Source organism: Mesocricetus auratus, unplaced genomic scaffold, assembly GCF_017639785.1.
Source record: "Mesocricetus auratus isolate SY011 unplaced genomic scaffold, BCM_Maur_2.0 Super-Scaffold_100033, whole genome shotgun sequence".
Classification (NCBI taxonomy): domain Eukaryota; kingdom Metazoa; phylum Chordata; class Mammalia; order Rodentia; family Cricetidae; genus Mesocricetus; species Mesocricetus auratus.
The window spans coordinates 5,101,905-5,117,481 of record NW_024429213.1 but is presented as its reverse complement, the minus strand read 5'-3'; the positions used below and the strand labels follow the sequence as shown (position 1 = coordinate 5,117,481).

The 15,577-nt window shown below is 38.6% G+C and overlaps 1 protein-coding gene across 2 annotated transcripts in view; it reads right to left on the bottom strand.

Moving 5' to 3' along the window:
• Positions 1–15,577, bottom strand: part of Efhc2 (EF-hand domain containing 2) — a 157,025-nt gene that overhangs the window by 63,079 nt on the left and 78,369 nt on the right. For both annotated transcript variants that reach the window (XM_040733737.1, XM_021233242.1), the window contains exons 8-10: positions 13,763–13,928; positions 6,606–6,748; positions 3,384–3,580 (exon numbers count right to left, since the gene is read on the bottom strand). In XM_040733737.1, the coding sequence (XP_040589671.1) occupies positions 3,384–3,580; positions 6,606–6,748; positions 13,763–13,928 (506 nt within the window). The remainder of the gene's footprint in view (positions 1–3,383; positions 3,581–6,605; positions 6,749–13,762; positions 13,929–15,577) is intronic.

Genomic DNA, 15,577 nt, shown 5'->3' with positions numbered 1-15,577 from the left:
CACAGGCCTGTGCATGCTATCTGTGCAGCTGCTCTGTTGTGCCTGGACGACACTAGTTCTCAGTCATCCACTGCCTCCAACTGGCTCATACAATCTTTCTGCCTCCCTCTCCCACAATGATCCCTGAACTTTGAGAAAGGAATGTGGTATGTATGTTCCATTTAGGGCTGAGAATTCTGCAATTTCTTATTCCTTGTACTTAGGAGGGTAATGGGGACCAACAAGTCTACATGGTGAACCCAAAGTAAGCTATACATGACTTTACCTAGAAACAAATCTGCAGAAGAAATGACTAGCTTTGTTATCTTTTGAATGAAAGGTTTAGAACAAAGACGGACATCAATATAGGTCCTAGATCTCAAACAAATGAACTTAAGGGATAGAAGATAGAAAAGCTTACCAAACAATATTAGCCTTACAACTCTTACACAGAGCCCTGATAGTTTAGCAGATCCTGATGGAGAGAATAAAGATTTAGAGTTGGCTAAATGTACTTTCTCTAGATCATTAGGATGGACCCCCTTGGAATTGCTGCCCACCAGGCAAAGCACTGATCATAGCAAAGCTGGGTGTCAAAATTCTACAAAAGCACTGTAATCCACATACATTTGTTATCTGGGCAGCCCACTGTTTCTGTCTCCTACTTTGTGATTAGATTTCTTTTAACTTAGAAAGAATACTTCTTATTTAATACAGTAAAGTATAAGGTTGTAAATAATTACATCCAAGAGATCAAAAGTGAGAAGATGAAATTTTAGAATAAAAACACTGATGCTATTTTAGTATAAAGCTACCTCTATTCTACCATCAAATGATCCAGGTGGTTTGGCACCTACTGAGCCCCTTTCCTTTTTTGCATTTCCTTTCATGTATTTCCATGATAGATAACATCTATTAGCTCCTTTGAAAAGACTGCTGAGATTGGTAATAAGAAGTGTATTAATCCTTATCACCTTACAATGTCCTTGTTTTTTAACTAATGCAGTTTTCACTTGAGATACTGATACCAGGTGTCTTATCCTGCTTTCCATACTAAAAGAAGAAAAGCCCTTTATACCTTAAAACTATATACTATGTTTTGACTGGATGTGTTACTGAATGGAATATAACTCGTCTAACATGTTCAAGGTCCTGGGTTTAATTCCTATCACTACAAACAAAACAAAGCAAAAGACACACGCATTGTTTAATATATACAGATAATCCTCAATTTACAGCAATTTGTGTGTTAATGAATTTGCTGTAAGTTGAAAATGTACCAGTTGCACCTAATTTACAGAACATCTCAAGCTTAGCAATAGAGCACGCTAGAGCACTTCTCTTCATGATCACAGTGCTGATTGAGGTCTGCAGTTCACTGCTGATGTCCAATGTCACATAAGGAGATTGGACTATACAGTACTTACTAACCGGGGGTGGAAGGGGATCAAAGCTCAGAATTTTAAAGTTTCTACTAGAAAGGATATCGCTTTAGCATGACAGTGAAGCCAAAAATCTTATGGCAAGCAATTCTAAGTTAAAAACTGTATGTTTTACATTAAAGGAGAGGTTCTGTTCAGAACCATAACCTTGGCTTAGAACAGTTACAATGACTAAGCTTGCCATGGGTCCTACAGGGCTAAGTCCCTCACACAAATTATCACATTTAACCTCTGCAGCAACTTTATCAAACCAGCACTATTGTTACGCTTATTTCAAAGAAAAGGAGACTGAAGCTCAGAGATCATACATAACAAAAGCCTGTCACATATTAGTGTGGAGCCCAGTTTGCAAACCAGGCCTGGTGGTCTCTGGAAACCTAACTGCTTAATCACCATGCTTCTCACCTTAGTTTAGAGTTGCCATATAGTATAGTTTTGTAGATTTGGTGGTGTAGTGATGATGGAAGCTTCTACACTCAAACGAGATACCCAGAGGAGCACTGTGAACCACTCGCCTTGAACTGTCACTGCTGCATGGCTGAACTCTGCATGGCTGAACTTCTCTGATAAGCAGGCTGCTCTGGGGTCCGCATCTGCCTCACTAAGACTTTTCCAAACTGAACTAACTATGTTTTTGTTTAAGATTTATTTATTATGCATCCAGTGTTCTGCCTTCATGTATGCCTGCATGCCAGAAGAAGGCCTCAGATCTCATTACAGATGGTTATGGGCCACCTTGTGGTTGCTGGGAATTGAACTCTGGAAGAAAAGTCAACGCTCTTAACCTCTAAGCCATTTCTCCAGCCCAATACTAACTAGTTAAATTTCTTCCTCCCCAATCCTCCTTCCTTGCCTTCTCATTTCCCATGTATGAGACCTGGTGTGCATAGCACTCTAAAGGTACCAAGCATCCCGTGTTTGATCCTTCTCCTTTCATCCTACAGAGGTCTTTCTTCTAATATACCCATCATGGGTCTAACTCTGTCTTGAGACATAGCAACTCAACCTTAAGCATTTTCTTTATAAAGGACATTAAGTATGAACCATGTGAGTATAAATAGTGCATATTTATTTAATTAACTTTAAAATAGAAATTTCCAGACAGATTTCTTTTTCAAAATTATAAGCAATGAATTCCAAGTACAAATAGTTTATATGCTAAACAAGTAAGTCCACAATTAAGATCTGAGATTTTAACCATGGTACTTTTACTGAACAATATTTTCAGCATAGCATTTTTAGTAACAGCAACCATTTGTCATTGCAGCATTTTCAATTAAAGAAAGAAACAGAGGCTGGGTGTGGTGGTACATACCAGTAATCTCAACACTCAGGGAAGAGAAAAGCATGAGGACAGTGAGTTCAAAGCCAGCCTAAGCTATCTGGCTACCCATGTCCCCAAAACGTAAAATTAATTCAAGAAATAAAGCACAACAAGGAGACACTTCTCTGGGTTCACTGCAGCAAATTTCTCCTTCTAGTCTAATTTCAGCCTCAGGTGTCACTGATGAAGGGACCAGCAACCTCAGCAACTACTCAGTTCCCTTGGGGTTCTTGTCTGTTCCAATCATAGTCTCCTTTGCTGCCCTATGCCAATTAATTGGATGGCACAGTGTGTACCGTCAGATTTTCTTCCTTTCCTATAGTTATTTCACTGTCTTCTAAAAACATTGTGGGTGTCAGCAAAAAAAAAAAGGAAACTTGATTCAGCCCTGGCCTTGCCTCCCTCTGGTGTCTGGAATCTGTGATGCTGGGTAGTGTTGTGCTAAGCGTGTAAATAGAGGAGACAGGGGCCAGGCCTCTGTGATGGGACCTGTGGCCAAGTCACACAGATCCATTTTTCATGCAAACATGTGTGAATGTGCAATGTAAACCAATGGCAAGATGCAGAAGAAAATGCCCTAAAGGAAGGAAAACACACACTGCAGAATGTGGAGAGCCTTCTATACATAGTACATTCACCTTGTCTGGGTTATCCTCCATGTACTTTAAGGTGTACTCATCAGCATTAAGCAGAAGAAACAGGTAGCCATTCACATTCACTGTGGCTCCAACATAGAGTTCCTCAGCCTTGATGTATTCTGAAAATTCACTTTTAAAGACTTCTTGTCCAGGCTTTTTCACACGACTTCTTTTCAAGAACATCCCACCAGCATTCCCTAAAGAAACATGAAAAAAAACGTCCATGAGTTGCTTTGTTCTTACAAGAACCACAATTTGCCTCTAGTTATTTTCTCTTCCAACACAGACTGCACAAATTATCTGTAAAGCCATGTTGCACATTGTGGTAGGGAAGAATAGGGCAGTGGGCACAGAAACAGAATTTTTTCTCAGGTAAACTCTTAAACACCATTGGAGAGAATGTGAATTAGTGCAATGACTGCAGAAATCATAATACAAGAAATTAAAAATAGAACTTGCACATCAACCAGTTGTATAAGAAGCCTGAGTATAGATCTTCAAGGCTCAAAGGAAGATTACTACAAAGATAGCTATTCACTCATGTATGTCACAGTGGCCAAGTAATGGAATCAGCCACAGGAAGTCATCAATGGATGAATGGGTGAATAAAATGCATCTCATATACACACTGGAGTTTTATTTAACCATAAGGAATGAAATTGTGTCATTTGCAGGAACTAGACTTCCTGCAAATTGTGTAGCCAAATAAATCACACTCAAAGTTAAACCTAGGAGGAAAGGATATTAAACTAAAGAGAGGAGTTATAAGAGAAAATGGATATTATCAAAATATATTACATGCATGTATGAAAAAGAACCCATTACTTGGTAGGCTTTTAAGTCACAAGGACTTCCTGGGTTAAAGAAAAAAGTAATATGGTATCCCAAATTTTTCCTTTCTATCTTTCTCCCTAATTCAAGAATACATTTAGCAAGGATGATCTGTATATGCCCTACAGCAAACTGTAACTGTGGGATACCAGCAAGTTCCTTTTCTCTAAGGGATGAAGGAAACACATGCTTTACTTTATTTCCACAGATCTGCCTCATACTTAAACTGGCATTTAGAATAAGAGCAAAATACATGACTTCTAAGACAAGGTCTGAATATTTAAGTGTTAGAAAGTAAGTATGCGGTCCCCTGGAGTTTCCCCCTCACACTGCAGCAAAACATCTTTGCTTCTTTTAGTGATGCTTTCATATTGCTTACTTTCCAGAATTCTCCCCGTTTTGTCTGTTCTCTTCTGGATATAACTACCTGATGCTTGTTTATTTTCTTTTTTTGACTTCTTGGGAAACAGAAAGCGGATTTGAACAGGACACTCCAGCATCTTCTGATATGGAAATGAAATCTACAGACTTACGACTATAACGTAGAGTAGATGAGACCAGACAGGAGAAGTAGGCAAAGGACACAGGCTTTGGAGCCAAATTGAGCCGCATTCCATACTGACTTTGCCAGTTGCCTATTGCACACCCTTGAAGTCTTCTTTAAGCTCTCCAAACTTCTAGAGGTGGTACTGGTAAAATTAGAATTTTAGGATGTGTATGTGGGGGAAGCCGTGAAAATTTACTCTCATGTCACCTCCTTCTATGGAGAATATTACCATAGGAAAGCCCTAGCTGCTACAGGCTGCTGCTAACAAATGAAAGTTCAAGGTGGGAACACTGAGACTGGTCCATTTCTGCATAGACAATTGGCAGCTTTGGATGTGTATGTCTGTCAGAAATTCCTTAAAAGTCCGCTAAGGTCTAAGACCTACCACTTTCTCCCTTTCCTCCGTCCTTCATAGGAGTGAGAAACTACTATAGCCAATGTGGCGTTAGTCATGTATAATTCTAACATTCTGGAAGCTGAAGCAGGAAATAATGAGTTTTAGTCCCTGCCCGAGCTGTAGAGTGAGGCTATGGAGAAAGGGAAAAAGGGAGAAGAGACTGAGGGAGCAGTAGGGGTGGGAGGAAGTAGGAGAGAGAGAATTCACTGAGGAAGTAGGAGAGAGAGAGAATTCACTGAGGAAGTAGGAGAGAGAATTCACTGAGGAAATAGGAGAGAGAGAATTCGCTGAGTCCGACGCTTCTCTGGGCTTCCTCTGGCTCCTTCCATGCTTTTGCTGTTGTTTTGTTTGCTTATTTTTGTTGTTGTCATTTAAACAAATGTCTTCCACACTAACCCTGTTTCTGAATTCGCATCTTTTTAGAGGACCTAACCTGTCATGAAACTGAAGGATGATAGTCAGTCCTCAGTGATTTGTAAGCCTTCTATTCTACAAATGCTGCAAATTTCTAAGTGTACAGAATTGATATTTGTGATCATTCGGAGCACAGCATATGCTCATCCTTATTTAGTATCATATTTTAAGATTTTTCTATTATTCAAATCACACTGGGGCCTGACTTAGTTGTACAAATTATTCATTATTCATCAGCATGCTAAGTGGCTGAAGAAGCTCAGGTATATGACCTGACTGTTACATTTTCAGACTTTTGCATGGCACTTTTAAAAACTTGTTGGTTTCTTGACACTGGTCTTGATCATGATATTCACAACATGTAAATTGACAAGTAGTACAAACCAAAGTTTTTGCTCATTTTCTTCCAAAGAGCCAGTGGAGCTTGTTATTCTTCTCGAACATGTCTTCAACACAGATAAAAGCTATAAACATGTTGAAACAAAAAACAGAGCCCGGCATTTCCAAATTTGTAAGTCAATGGTTGTCCTCGGCAATAGGCATGAGATCAACACACTGGAGAACATTCCACAGGCCTGGAGGCAGGACTTTGGCAATAGCCAGAACAAACAGAAGTACCACAGAAAGATGGATTCTGAAGATTAAATTTGTATATCTTGTATCCTTTTCTCAATCAGGCAAAGATTTTGTAAGGGGGACAAAAGAACACTCTCTTGGTTCTCCAGCTGTGAGTGTGACTCACAGTAGTGGTAGTCAAACCATGACTTTGAAGCCCCGAGTTTCCTTCCATAGGAGTGCCTCAGAAAAAAGACGCAATAGTGGCAAAGGGGATTTCCCTGCGGAAATGACCACAGTTGTTCATTTTATATATTTGGGTTCATGGTTAAGGCATTGTTACAACAAGAAATTTATTGGTTAGAAAATTATCAACTTAGATCTTCTAGGCTACAAAATCAGATTATACTCCCTAATTTCAAAAGGAAAAGACAGCTAAGTTTTTGGAGGAAAATGCTGAGCAAGATAACCTTCTTACCTGAATTCCTCTCTATAGGTTCAAACACTGAAAGTGTGTCATCACTGAGATAAAATGCAATAACGAACATCCTGTCCACATCAGCACATTTGTCTGTGATTAGTTTTCCAAAATACCGGAGTATGTTACTTATGTTTCCATAGCTGAATAAAAGAGACATGAGAGTTAGAGCATTATACGAGTGATCCTCTACACATCACATATATTGCAAAAGGTGTAGCAAGGCTTTAATATAGAAGTTTATGCTTTTCTAAACAGACAAAACATCTTACTACTAAGGTTCTAAATCTAAACACTGAAGGATTTTTCTCAGTAGATTAAAACTTTGCTGTTATTTATTTGTCTGGGAAATATAGTGAAAATCAGGCCTGGAGATACACGCATGAGATCACACAGCACTAGGAGGGAGGGCAGTTCTTTGGAACACACTTGGCCAAGGAGAGACCGTATCTTTTTTTTTTTTTTTGGTTTTTCGAGACAGGGTTTCTCTGTATTGTTTTGGAGCCTGTCCTGGAACTAGCTTTGTGGACCAGGCTGGCCTCGAACTCACAGAGATCCGCCTGCCTCTGCCTCCCAAGTGCTGGGATTAAAGGCGTGCGCCACCAACACCCGGCTGAGAGACCGTATCTTAAAAACAAGCTAGGTGGCTCCTGGAAAGTACCAAGGTTGATCTCTGGCCTCCATGTGTGAGTATACAGACATAAATCCTCTCAAACATGAACACAACCAAAAATTCATAAACACCTGCTCAAAGCAGACAATTAATCAGCTCTTCTCTGATCATGAAGCTGGTCAACAATCACAGTAGTTATGCGAGGTAGAGGCATAAACACTTAGCACAATGGCCCGAGCCAACACAGACATACTCTACTGGACTCCTGTCTCAAGTCCAGGACTTTTCTGCCTTGGAGCTCACATATGCCCCTCTCTATAACTCCATCTCTCTAGGATCATTCTCAACTCCTTTCAAGGAAAACATTAACTTTTTCCCTTTGTAAACATCATGATCATTTCTCCATTTTAATATACTTATTATTTGTATTGTATGTAGCCATTATATGTCTGTTTTCATGGGAAAATGTTGTCTTATTAACCATTATCTGCTATAACACTTTTTACATTATAATGTTATTACACTAAATGTTTGCAGAAAGCTACTCATAAAAATGAGGTGATACACTTAGAAGTATATGAATGAAGAGGTGGCTAAATATGGAATCAAATCAAATTTAAATCTTTGTCTCAGGTAAGCAATGGTAGCACATACCTGTAGGCCCAGCACTGGGAAGGCTGGTTTCATGAGTGTGAAAGCAGACTGAGCTATACAGTGAGACCCTATCTCAAAAATAAAAGAAATAGTTCCCAAAGCTGCTTGCATGAACAGTGAACTAAATAACTTATGGTCTCTCAGTAAAAGCACAGCTGCAGTTAATAGCCAGTGAAAGCCAGCCCTCCAACAAATGGTAAGCCCTTGGGAAGGTCTCTGATAATCAAAACCATTACCCTTGCAAGTGTCTGCTAAAATCAACCATGCCTGTCTTCATTTCCCTATCTCTTGCAGATTCTCCCATCCTGAAATCCATTTTTTGTGTTCACAATGACACAAACTACAACAAAGCATTTCTAATTTTAAGAGGCATAAAGTGCTCTTCTCCACCCCATTCTTGAATTATATTGGAAGGTGGGCTGGGAAAGCATAGTGGCAGAATTGCCAGCTTGAAGCCTCATGTGAGACAGAGCACATCAGTTTGTAAAGCTCATTCCAGGATAACCTGGGCAAAACCACCAGTGGGATCATAATTTGGATTTTCCTAAATGTCTAGTTCCAAGGCTTCAGATGGCTCTTATAGACTATTTGGATCAACTATCAATGACCTTTTCTGGGACCTAACTGAACTCACAGGTAAGAAATATTCAACAGTCCCTTCTTTAAAAAGACACATAATGTCATAGATGTCTAAAACATCAACATAATATCATAGATGTCTCAAACATCTAAATCCAAATGAATATTATTTTAAATATAACTTATTAGAACTTAAGTTTATAAGTGCATATATTTACTGGGAATACTTAAGCATGCCATTCATCTCCACCCTTAATTCTAGTATTCTGGATATCTCATCAATTGGTAATATAAACCTACTCAGTAAAGTTGAGCCAGTCATGGAGTTTGCTGTACATAAAAGTCACCCATAAAACTTGTTACATATGCAGAATCCATAATCTCACCACCAGAGATATGGGCGCACGAGTGAGCTCACATTTGCAGAAAACTGCATTATTAATATGCTATCAGGAGAGGTTGACAAGATGGTCCTCAGAGCAAATTGTAAATAATTTCTAAGTATGTTCAAATATTTCCTTCATATAAGCCAATTATCAAATGCCTGAACACTTCTGACACAGTCTCCACCCTCCAAGATGATCAACTACTCATATCTCTTGCATTAACTATGATGTCATATTTAGCAATTTAGCACTATACAATCTTGTATTCTCAACTGGTTGCCTTTATTTCCATTGTCCCAAAACAAATTGTAAATTCCTAGATCTAGGATGCATGTCTTAATATTTTTGACATACAGCCCAATGTTACCTATCTTCACTGCATTGAATTCTCCCTACTGTCCTTTCCTGCTGTCTTCCCCATGCTGGAGGTGGCACCTAAGGCCTGAAGTATGCCAGTAAGTCATATCTCATGCCCCTCCTCATTTCATTTAAATCCTTCTATTGGTAAAGGGCTGTGTTACCTAAATTGCTCTTACAAAACTTAACAATCATCTACACAATGACAATCCTTAGTCCTCTTTTGGTATCTAATTTTGCTAATCAGCAGCTTCTTTCTGACGCTCTTGATGCACTTGGCTTAAAGCATTATGCATTTTCTTAGCTTAATATCATTCCTATCTCCTTGTTTGCCACATGTCATCCCCCTGTAGTGATCCCTTCTCTTTTCTCCAAACTCTTAATTTGGGATGTCCCAAGACTTATTCATGTACTTCTTGACATCTGTTCATCATTGGTAATCTAACCGTCTTAAAGCTTTAGTACAATTTGGCATCATGAAGTGAAATGCTAACTACATGCTGATGACTTCCAAAGTTACATCTCCGGCTTAGACCTGTCTCCTGAATATACTCAAATACATGCCATACCCATCTTCATTTGATATCTGCTTGCCATCTCAACTTGTTCGCAAACTGAACTTGTGTTCTTGCCCCCAGACCCATTCTACCTATGGCACGATTCCAATTACTCGGGTCTAAACCTTGAAGACATCAGTAGCTCGTGACTTCTTTCACACCTCATAGCTAATCCACCAGGAAATCCCATTAGTTCTACATTCAAAATCCTTCCAGAATCTGCCATTTCTTTTCATCCCTTCAACAGTACTCATCCAGATGTGGTTAACTTTTCTCTTGGACTATTGAATCAATCTCATAGGTTGTCATAAATCTATCATCATTGTATAGTCCATTCTTAATGCTGCACAAACAGAGTCTTCCAATAGGCCAACCCAATCAAGTCAGTTCTCTGGTCAAATCTCCCAATGCTTCTTCCTTATCTTTCTAAATATCAAGAGTCCTTATGACTGCATGCAAAATCTTATGTGACCCCACATTTTACTTCTTTTACCTCATGTTTGTGATGTACATTCTGCCCTTTCCTTATCTTCTCTATCCACGCTGGTCTCCTGGAGAGTTTCTACACACTCCATGCATATACATCATTCAGAGTGTTTACACTGACTTTTCCTTATGCTTGGACTATGTTGCTTTTTTCTCTCAAAACGATCTATCAGAGCACCACTGAAAACTAGATCCTTTGCATGGAAGACAAATGTTTTCTTTTTTAATGTAGTACTAAATACATTCTCTATACTAACTGATGTACTTGAGTGCCGTTGCTTTCTTGCATAGCTCCCTCAACTAGAATGAATTCTGATGAGGGAAGGTGGGTTTGTATGGCTGCTTTGCTCACTGATCTACCACAAACACCTAAGTAAATGCTTGTCATACGGCAGGTTCTTGAGACATATTTATTGACCCCCCATCCCACCCCAAGCTCACCTATAACTAAGAACAGTCAAAAGATCAACGAACAAACAAGGATAAAAGCTCTAAGGTGGTGGTTCTTAACCTTCCTAATACTATGATCCTTCAAAACAGTTCCTCATGTGTGGTAGCCCCCAACCATAAAATTATTTTCATTGTTACTTCATAACTGTAATTTTGCTACTGTTATGAATAGTAATACAAATATTTGTGTTTTCTGATGGTCTTAGATAACCCCTGTGAAAGGGTCCTTCAGTCCCAAAGAGGGTGACCCAGAAGTTGAAAACCACTGCTCTAGAGATACATAGTCGTCATACTGCAAAGCACGTGAAGATCATCTTTTGCTTTTTAGGTAATGGAAGAAAAATTAAGGGGGTTGGTGGAAACAAAAGATGGGCAATATATGAAACAAGTGAAAGGTTAATTAATATTGAAGGCCATCACATTTTGAAATCTATATGGACAGGATAGCAGAAGTATGAGATGGTAACTTTCCTGTTAAGAGACCATCTGTTCCTTTTACTTTGATCCATCATTAAAAACTGAATTAATGGGACTGCAGAGATGGCTAAGCAATTAAGAGCACTTGTTGCTTTTGAAGAGGACCCAGGTTCAGTTCCCAGCATCTACACAGCAGCTCACAACCACCCATAACTTCAGTTCCAGAAGATCTGATAGTTCCCTCTTACTTCCAAAAGTACCAAGCATGAATGTGGTGAACATACATGCATGCAGACAAAACACTTACACAATATCTATTTTTTTAAAGAACAGGATTAGCAAACTTTTTTCTATCACTGTACTTAGTTATCTGCACCTTCTCTTACTGGATGAAACATTTGCCAGCATTTTTCTAACTGTCAGGTAAACAATAGAACCAGTCTCTTCAAGGAACTCTTAGTCTGGGGAAACCCAGAAATCACAAATGTGAGTAATCCACAAATCATGGGATAAGTACAGGGGAGGGGAACTCTAGTAGTGAAAATTTCCTGGATTCATTTCCTAGTTCAACTAAAAATTAGCTGTGAGTTTGAAAAAGTTGCAGAGCTTCTTAGAGTCTTGTTTTCCTCATTTCAAAAATAGGTGTGAGAACTGAGTCTGTTTGCTTCTAAGGCTGCTATAAGGGTTAAATGAAATCAGATTTTGTAAAGGAGTTAAGGCAAAGAAAACTACAACTTCTTGTTATCACTAGTACTATTATTGTTAGAAGTATGATCAGCAGAGTACTGTGAATACAAGAACAAAGTAAATCAGTCCTGTGCAGCCAGTTTGTGCCAGTTACCATGGAAACAAGGTCATTGTGTAGGAGGAGCTTGAAGGAAGTATATTCCTGACACAAAACAAGGAGTGGACAAAAGAAATGAAATTAGAGACATTTGTACCTATATCCTCACCCTCCAGCCCACAAGAGTATGAGTCACATGTACAATCCTATCTGTAGTTAGAGTCCTGAGGGCAATATTACATGGTAGACAGAGAAACTAAGTCAACTATCCACAAAGAACTATTTTCCCTGGGTTTAGAAGCAACAACCTGGATAATATTTCATACTATTTAGTTATAAGAAAACTTCCCTGTTCTTTTACAATAGGAACATTCTTCTTGCCTATATCCTCCAGGTGGCTGCCTTAGAATAGTAGTTCCTGAAAAAGAGGCCATCAAAGTCTACCCATAATAGCATTACCAATAAGAGAAAGTGGACATGCTGATGTCCCTCTTATGTATAAAAATCAGTTTATTGTCAAACGCTGATACCCCAGGGTCCCCCATGGTGCCTGTGAAAAGAGATTGCTGGGTCCCACCCCAACATTTCTTTCTCATCACATCCACAAGTAAGCACAGAATTAAAGTTCTACCAAGTATGGGAAGGACACATTGGGAAGGAAGCAGAGAATTTCAAGTTGAAATGAAACTCTATAGTTCCTAAAAATAAACACCGATTTCTTGAAAGACAGATGACATCATGTCACAGCACAGGCATACCTTCCCACATTCCATACAATTCACAGGCAGAGAGCTGAACCATTTTTATAGATAGAATGTTTTGTTCTCTTTCCTCCAAAATTTTGACAACAGCAGGACCTCATTCAATTTGACCAAATTCAGGGTGCTTTTTCTTCTTTAAGTCTTAACACATATTCTCTTTATCATTTTCTCCAAGCGTCTCCCAACCCATTATCTCCCACATACAGAGTCACAATTTGTAGTTTTAATCTATTCAAGTATCTGCAACATTTCCCCATAATTTTTTACCTGACTTTTTCCTCCAAGGCCTGCTCATCCTGAAGAACCAAAATGTAGCCATAACCAGTGCTCACATTCTACATGAACAATTCAGGAGCAGACCGAGTTTCCTGTATATTAGGGATACTTTGGAAAAAATCTATCTTCTGAAATTCTATTCAGCAATATAAGCAGTCTATGCCTACTGAACTCAAACCAAACCTCTCAAGTCAAAGCAACACGAATTTTCTAAAATTACATGTTGAAAATACTAACAAGCCACAGATATCTATATAAAAGGGGATAGCAAACCATATTCTGTGAAACAGATCCAGTTGGCTACCTGTGTTTGTATGCCGTTGAGCTAAATATGGTTTGTACACTTTTACATGGTTGAAAAGAATAATATCAGACTAAAATATTGTGATATGTAAAAGTTTTATAAAATTTAAATGTCAATGTCCATAAAATGTTTTATAGCAACACAGTTACACATGTGTTTACATTCTGTCCATGTAGTTTTCACACTATAATGGCGTATCTGAGTGTCTGTGATGGAGGCCGTATGGCCCACAAACCCAAAGCCATGTCCTCTCTGACCCTTGAATTCTGCTGACTCCTCCTCTGCATTATTTCTTCAAGAGAGAGAAAGACATCAGGCTGGGGGTGACAGGACTTTAGAGTTCTCCAAATAACACATAATATTAAGAACTCAAGGAAGAGGCTTTCAATACCTATGCATTCATCAACCCCATTGGAAAGTTACAATAACATCTCCCTAGGCTCAAAATCAAATAAGCAGTGTGACAGAGTTTTGCCACAAATTCCAAACATCTTTGGGAAAGATAGGACTACAATCGAGGGCCCCTCAGGCACCTGTCTAGTTCCATGAATTTTTTGAAGTTCCTCCGATGAGGTGTGGGCTTGAGGCCCACGCAGGAGCGGAAAGAATCCTCTTCAGACCCAAAGCCAGTGTAAGGTGGGTATTTCCTTTCTATTTTTGGAAGAGGAGGAGGCTTGCATGGAATGGCGGTAAAATTATCTATAACAAAACACAGGCAAACAAAACATCAATATTTTTTTGCCCTGATTATGGCTGTTTTGAAAGGTCTGTTATTATTTCAAGATGAACATGGAGATTTTGTGGACTATTTTAAACTCTTTCAAACAAAACATGGTAAAATCCTATGAGAGTAGGTTTCAATCGTGTTTATAAAAACCACAGAGCTCACTTAATAGTCATTGGTTCAAAAGAAAAAAAAGCAGAAATCTTTGTCAAATAACCTCACATCCCCATTTCTGAATATTATTTTGCTCTTCCCTTGATTTTTCCAATGATATGAAAATTCAAAGTTGAAACTTTATGCCATCAATTTTATATTTTAACCTGATATTTGACCCTCTCTTACCTTCAGTCAACACTCACTAATAAAAATTATTTTCCAAACAGAACTGACTCCTGACTGCTTCCCTTTTAAGTTTGCCCACTGGCTAACTCCTCTCCCTTGGATCCACTTTTAAACCCTCTTCCTTCCCTCCAATTCAACTCTAAGACACTGTACTTCACTGTCTATTAAATAACAAACAGAAAAATAAAATCCCCTTCCTGTCATCAGCCACTGTTCCAGGTCACTTGTGTTATTGCTCAAGATAAGACTACAGCTATAGTTGTGATGAAAACAAAACTCCAAATAGTTAAGGATACCCAATTGTGTACACTCTCAAAGGGAGTGTGACATGGTCAATACTGTTGATGTTATTTTTTACTTATCATGTGTAACAAATGAGAGATTGGAGCAAGTTTACAGTATCTCTAGAAGCTCTTAGGTAATCACTTATAGCACTGTGTCATCTCTAAGAAGTAAGTGTACTTTATAGAACTAATAACATACTGACCCAATCTATCTAAGTCACCATGTTTGACCCACTACAAATGACAAAGGAGATCCTAGAATATTTCCCCAAAGTAAAATATTGCTTTCTTTGTCTTTCTTTCTTCCCCAAGCTTGATAGGTGTTTCAGTTGTAAACAAAAAAGAGTTCTACAAATATAAATATTTCCTTTTCCAAGGTCAAACTTCTAATAGAAGAAAGAATACAAATTCTGCGACATACCACCATTATAAAAAAAACACACCAATTTGTCATCTAAAGCAGTCCAATTCTAAAAATGTAAGTGAATTTTTTAATTGATCAAAAGGCTAAGGGTGTGAAGTCATTTCTAATTCTGATTTGAAAACATTTTTCAGCTTTCAACTGTTCTTAGATTTCCTAGCTGCCTCTGTGTGAAATTTCCTTAGGCACAATCCCCAGAAGAGTACTGTTCCATCTTAATAGAAACTGCTCACAGCAGACATGTTGACAAAGGAATTGCCATCAAATATTTCTCACAGGCTCAGGGAAAAGAGACAACCAGTGTGTCCTTCTAGAGTGTCATGAACTTTTCCTAATGTTCTTTTTGTGATTAAACAGACATCTTGATAATAAGAGGAAAGCACAAATGTTCAAAATTGAGGTGCAGTAGACTCTATCATTGCTCACCATAACATCAAAGACACCACTGTTTGCTACCTTTGTTCCAGAGCAAGAATCATAGAAATGGCAGGAAAGCTTTATGTAATTGGAAAATTGGCTCCTGAACTGTTTCTTCCAACAGGGGGTATATACAAACAACTCTACCTACTAGTCAGAA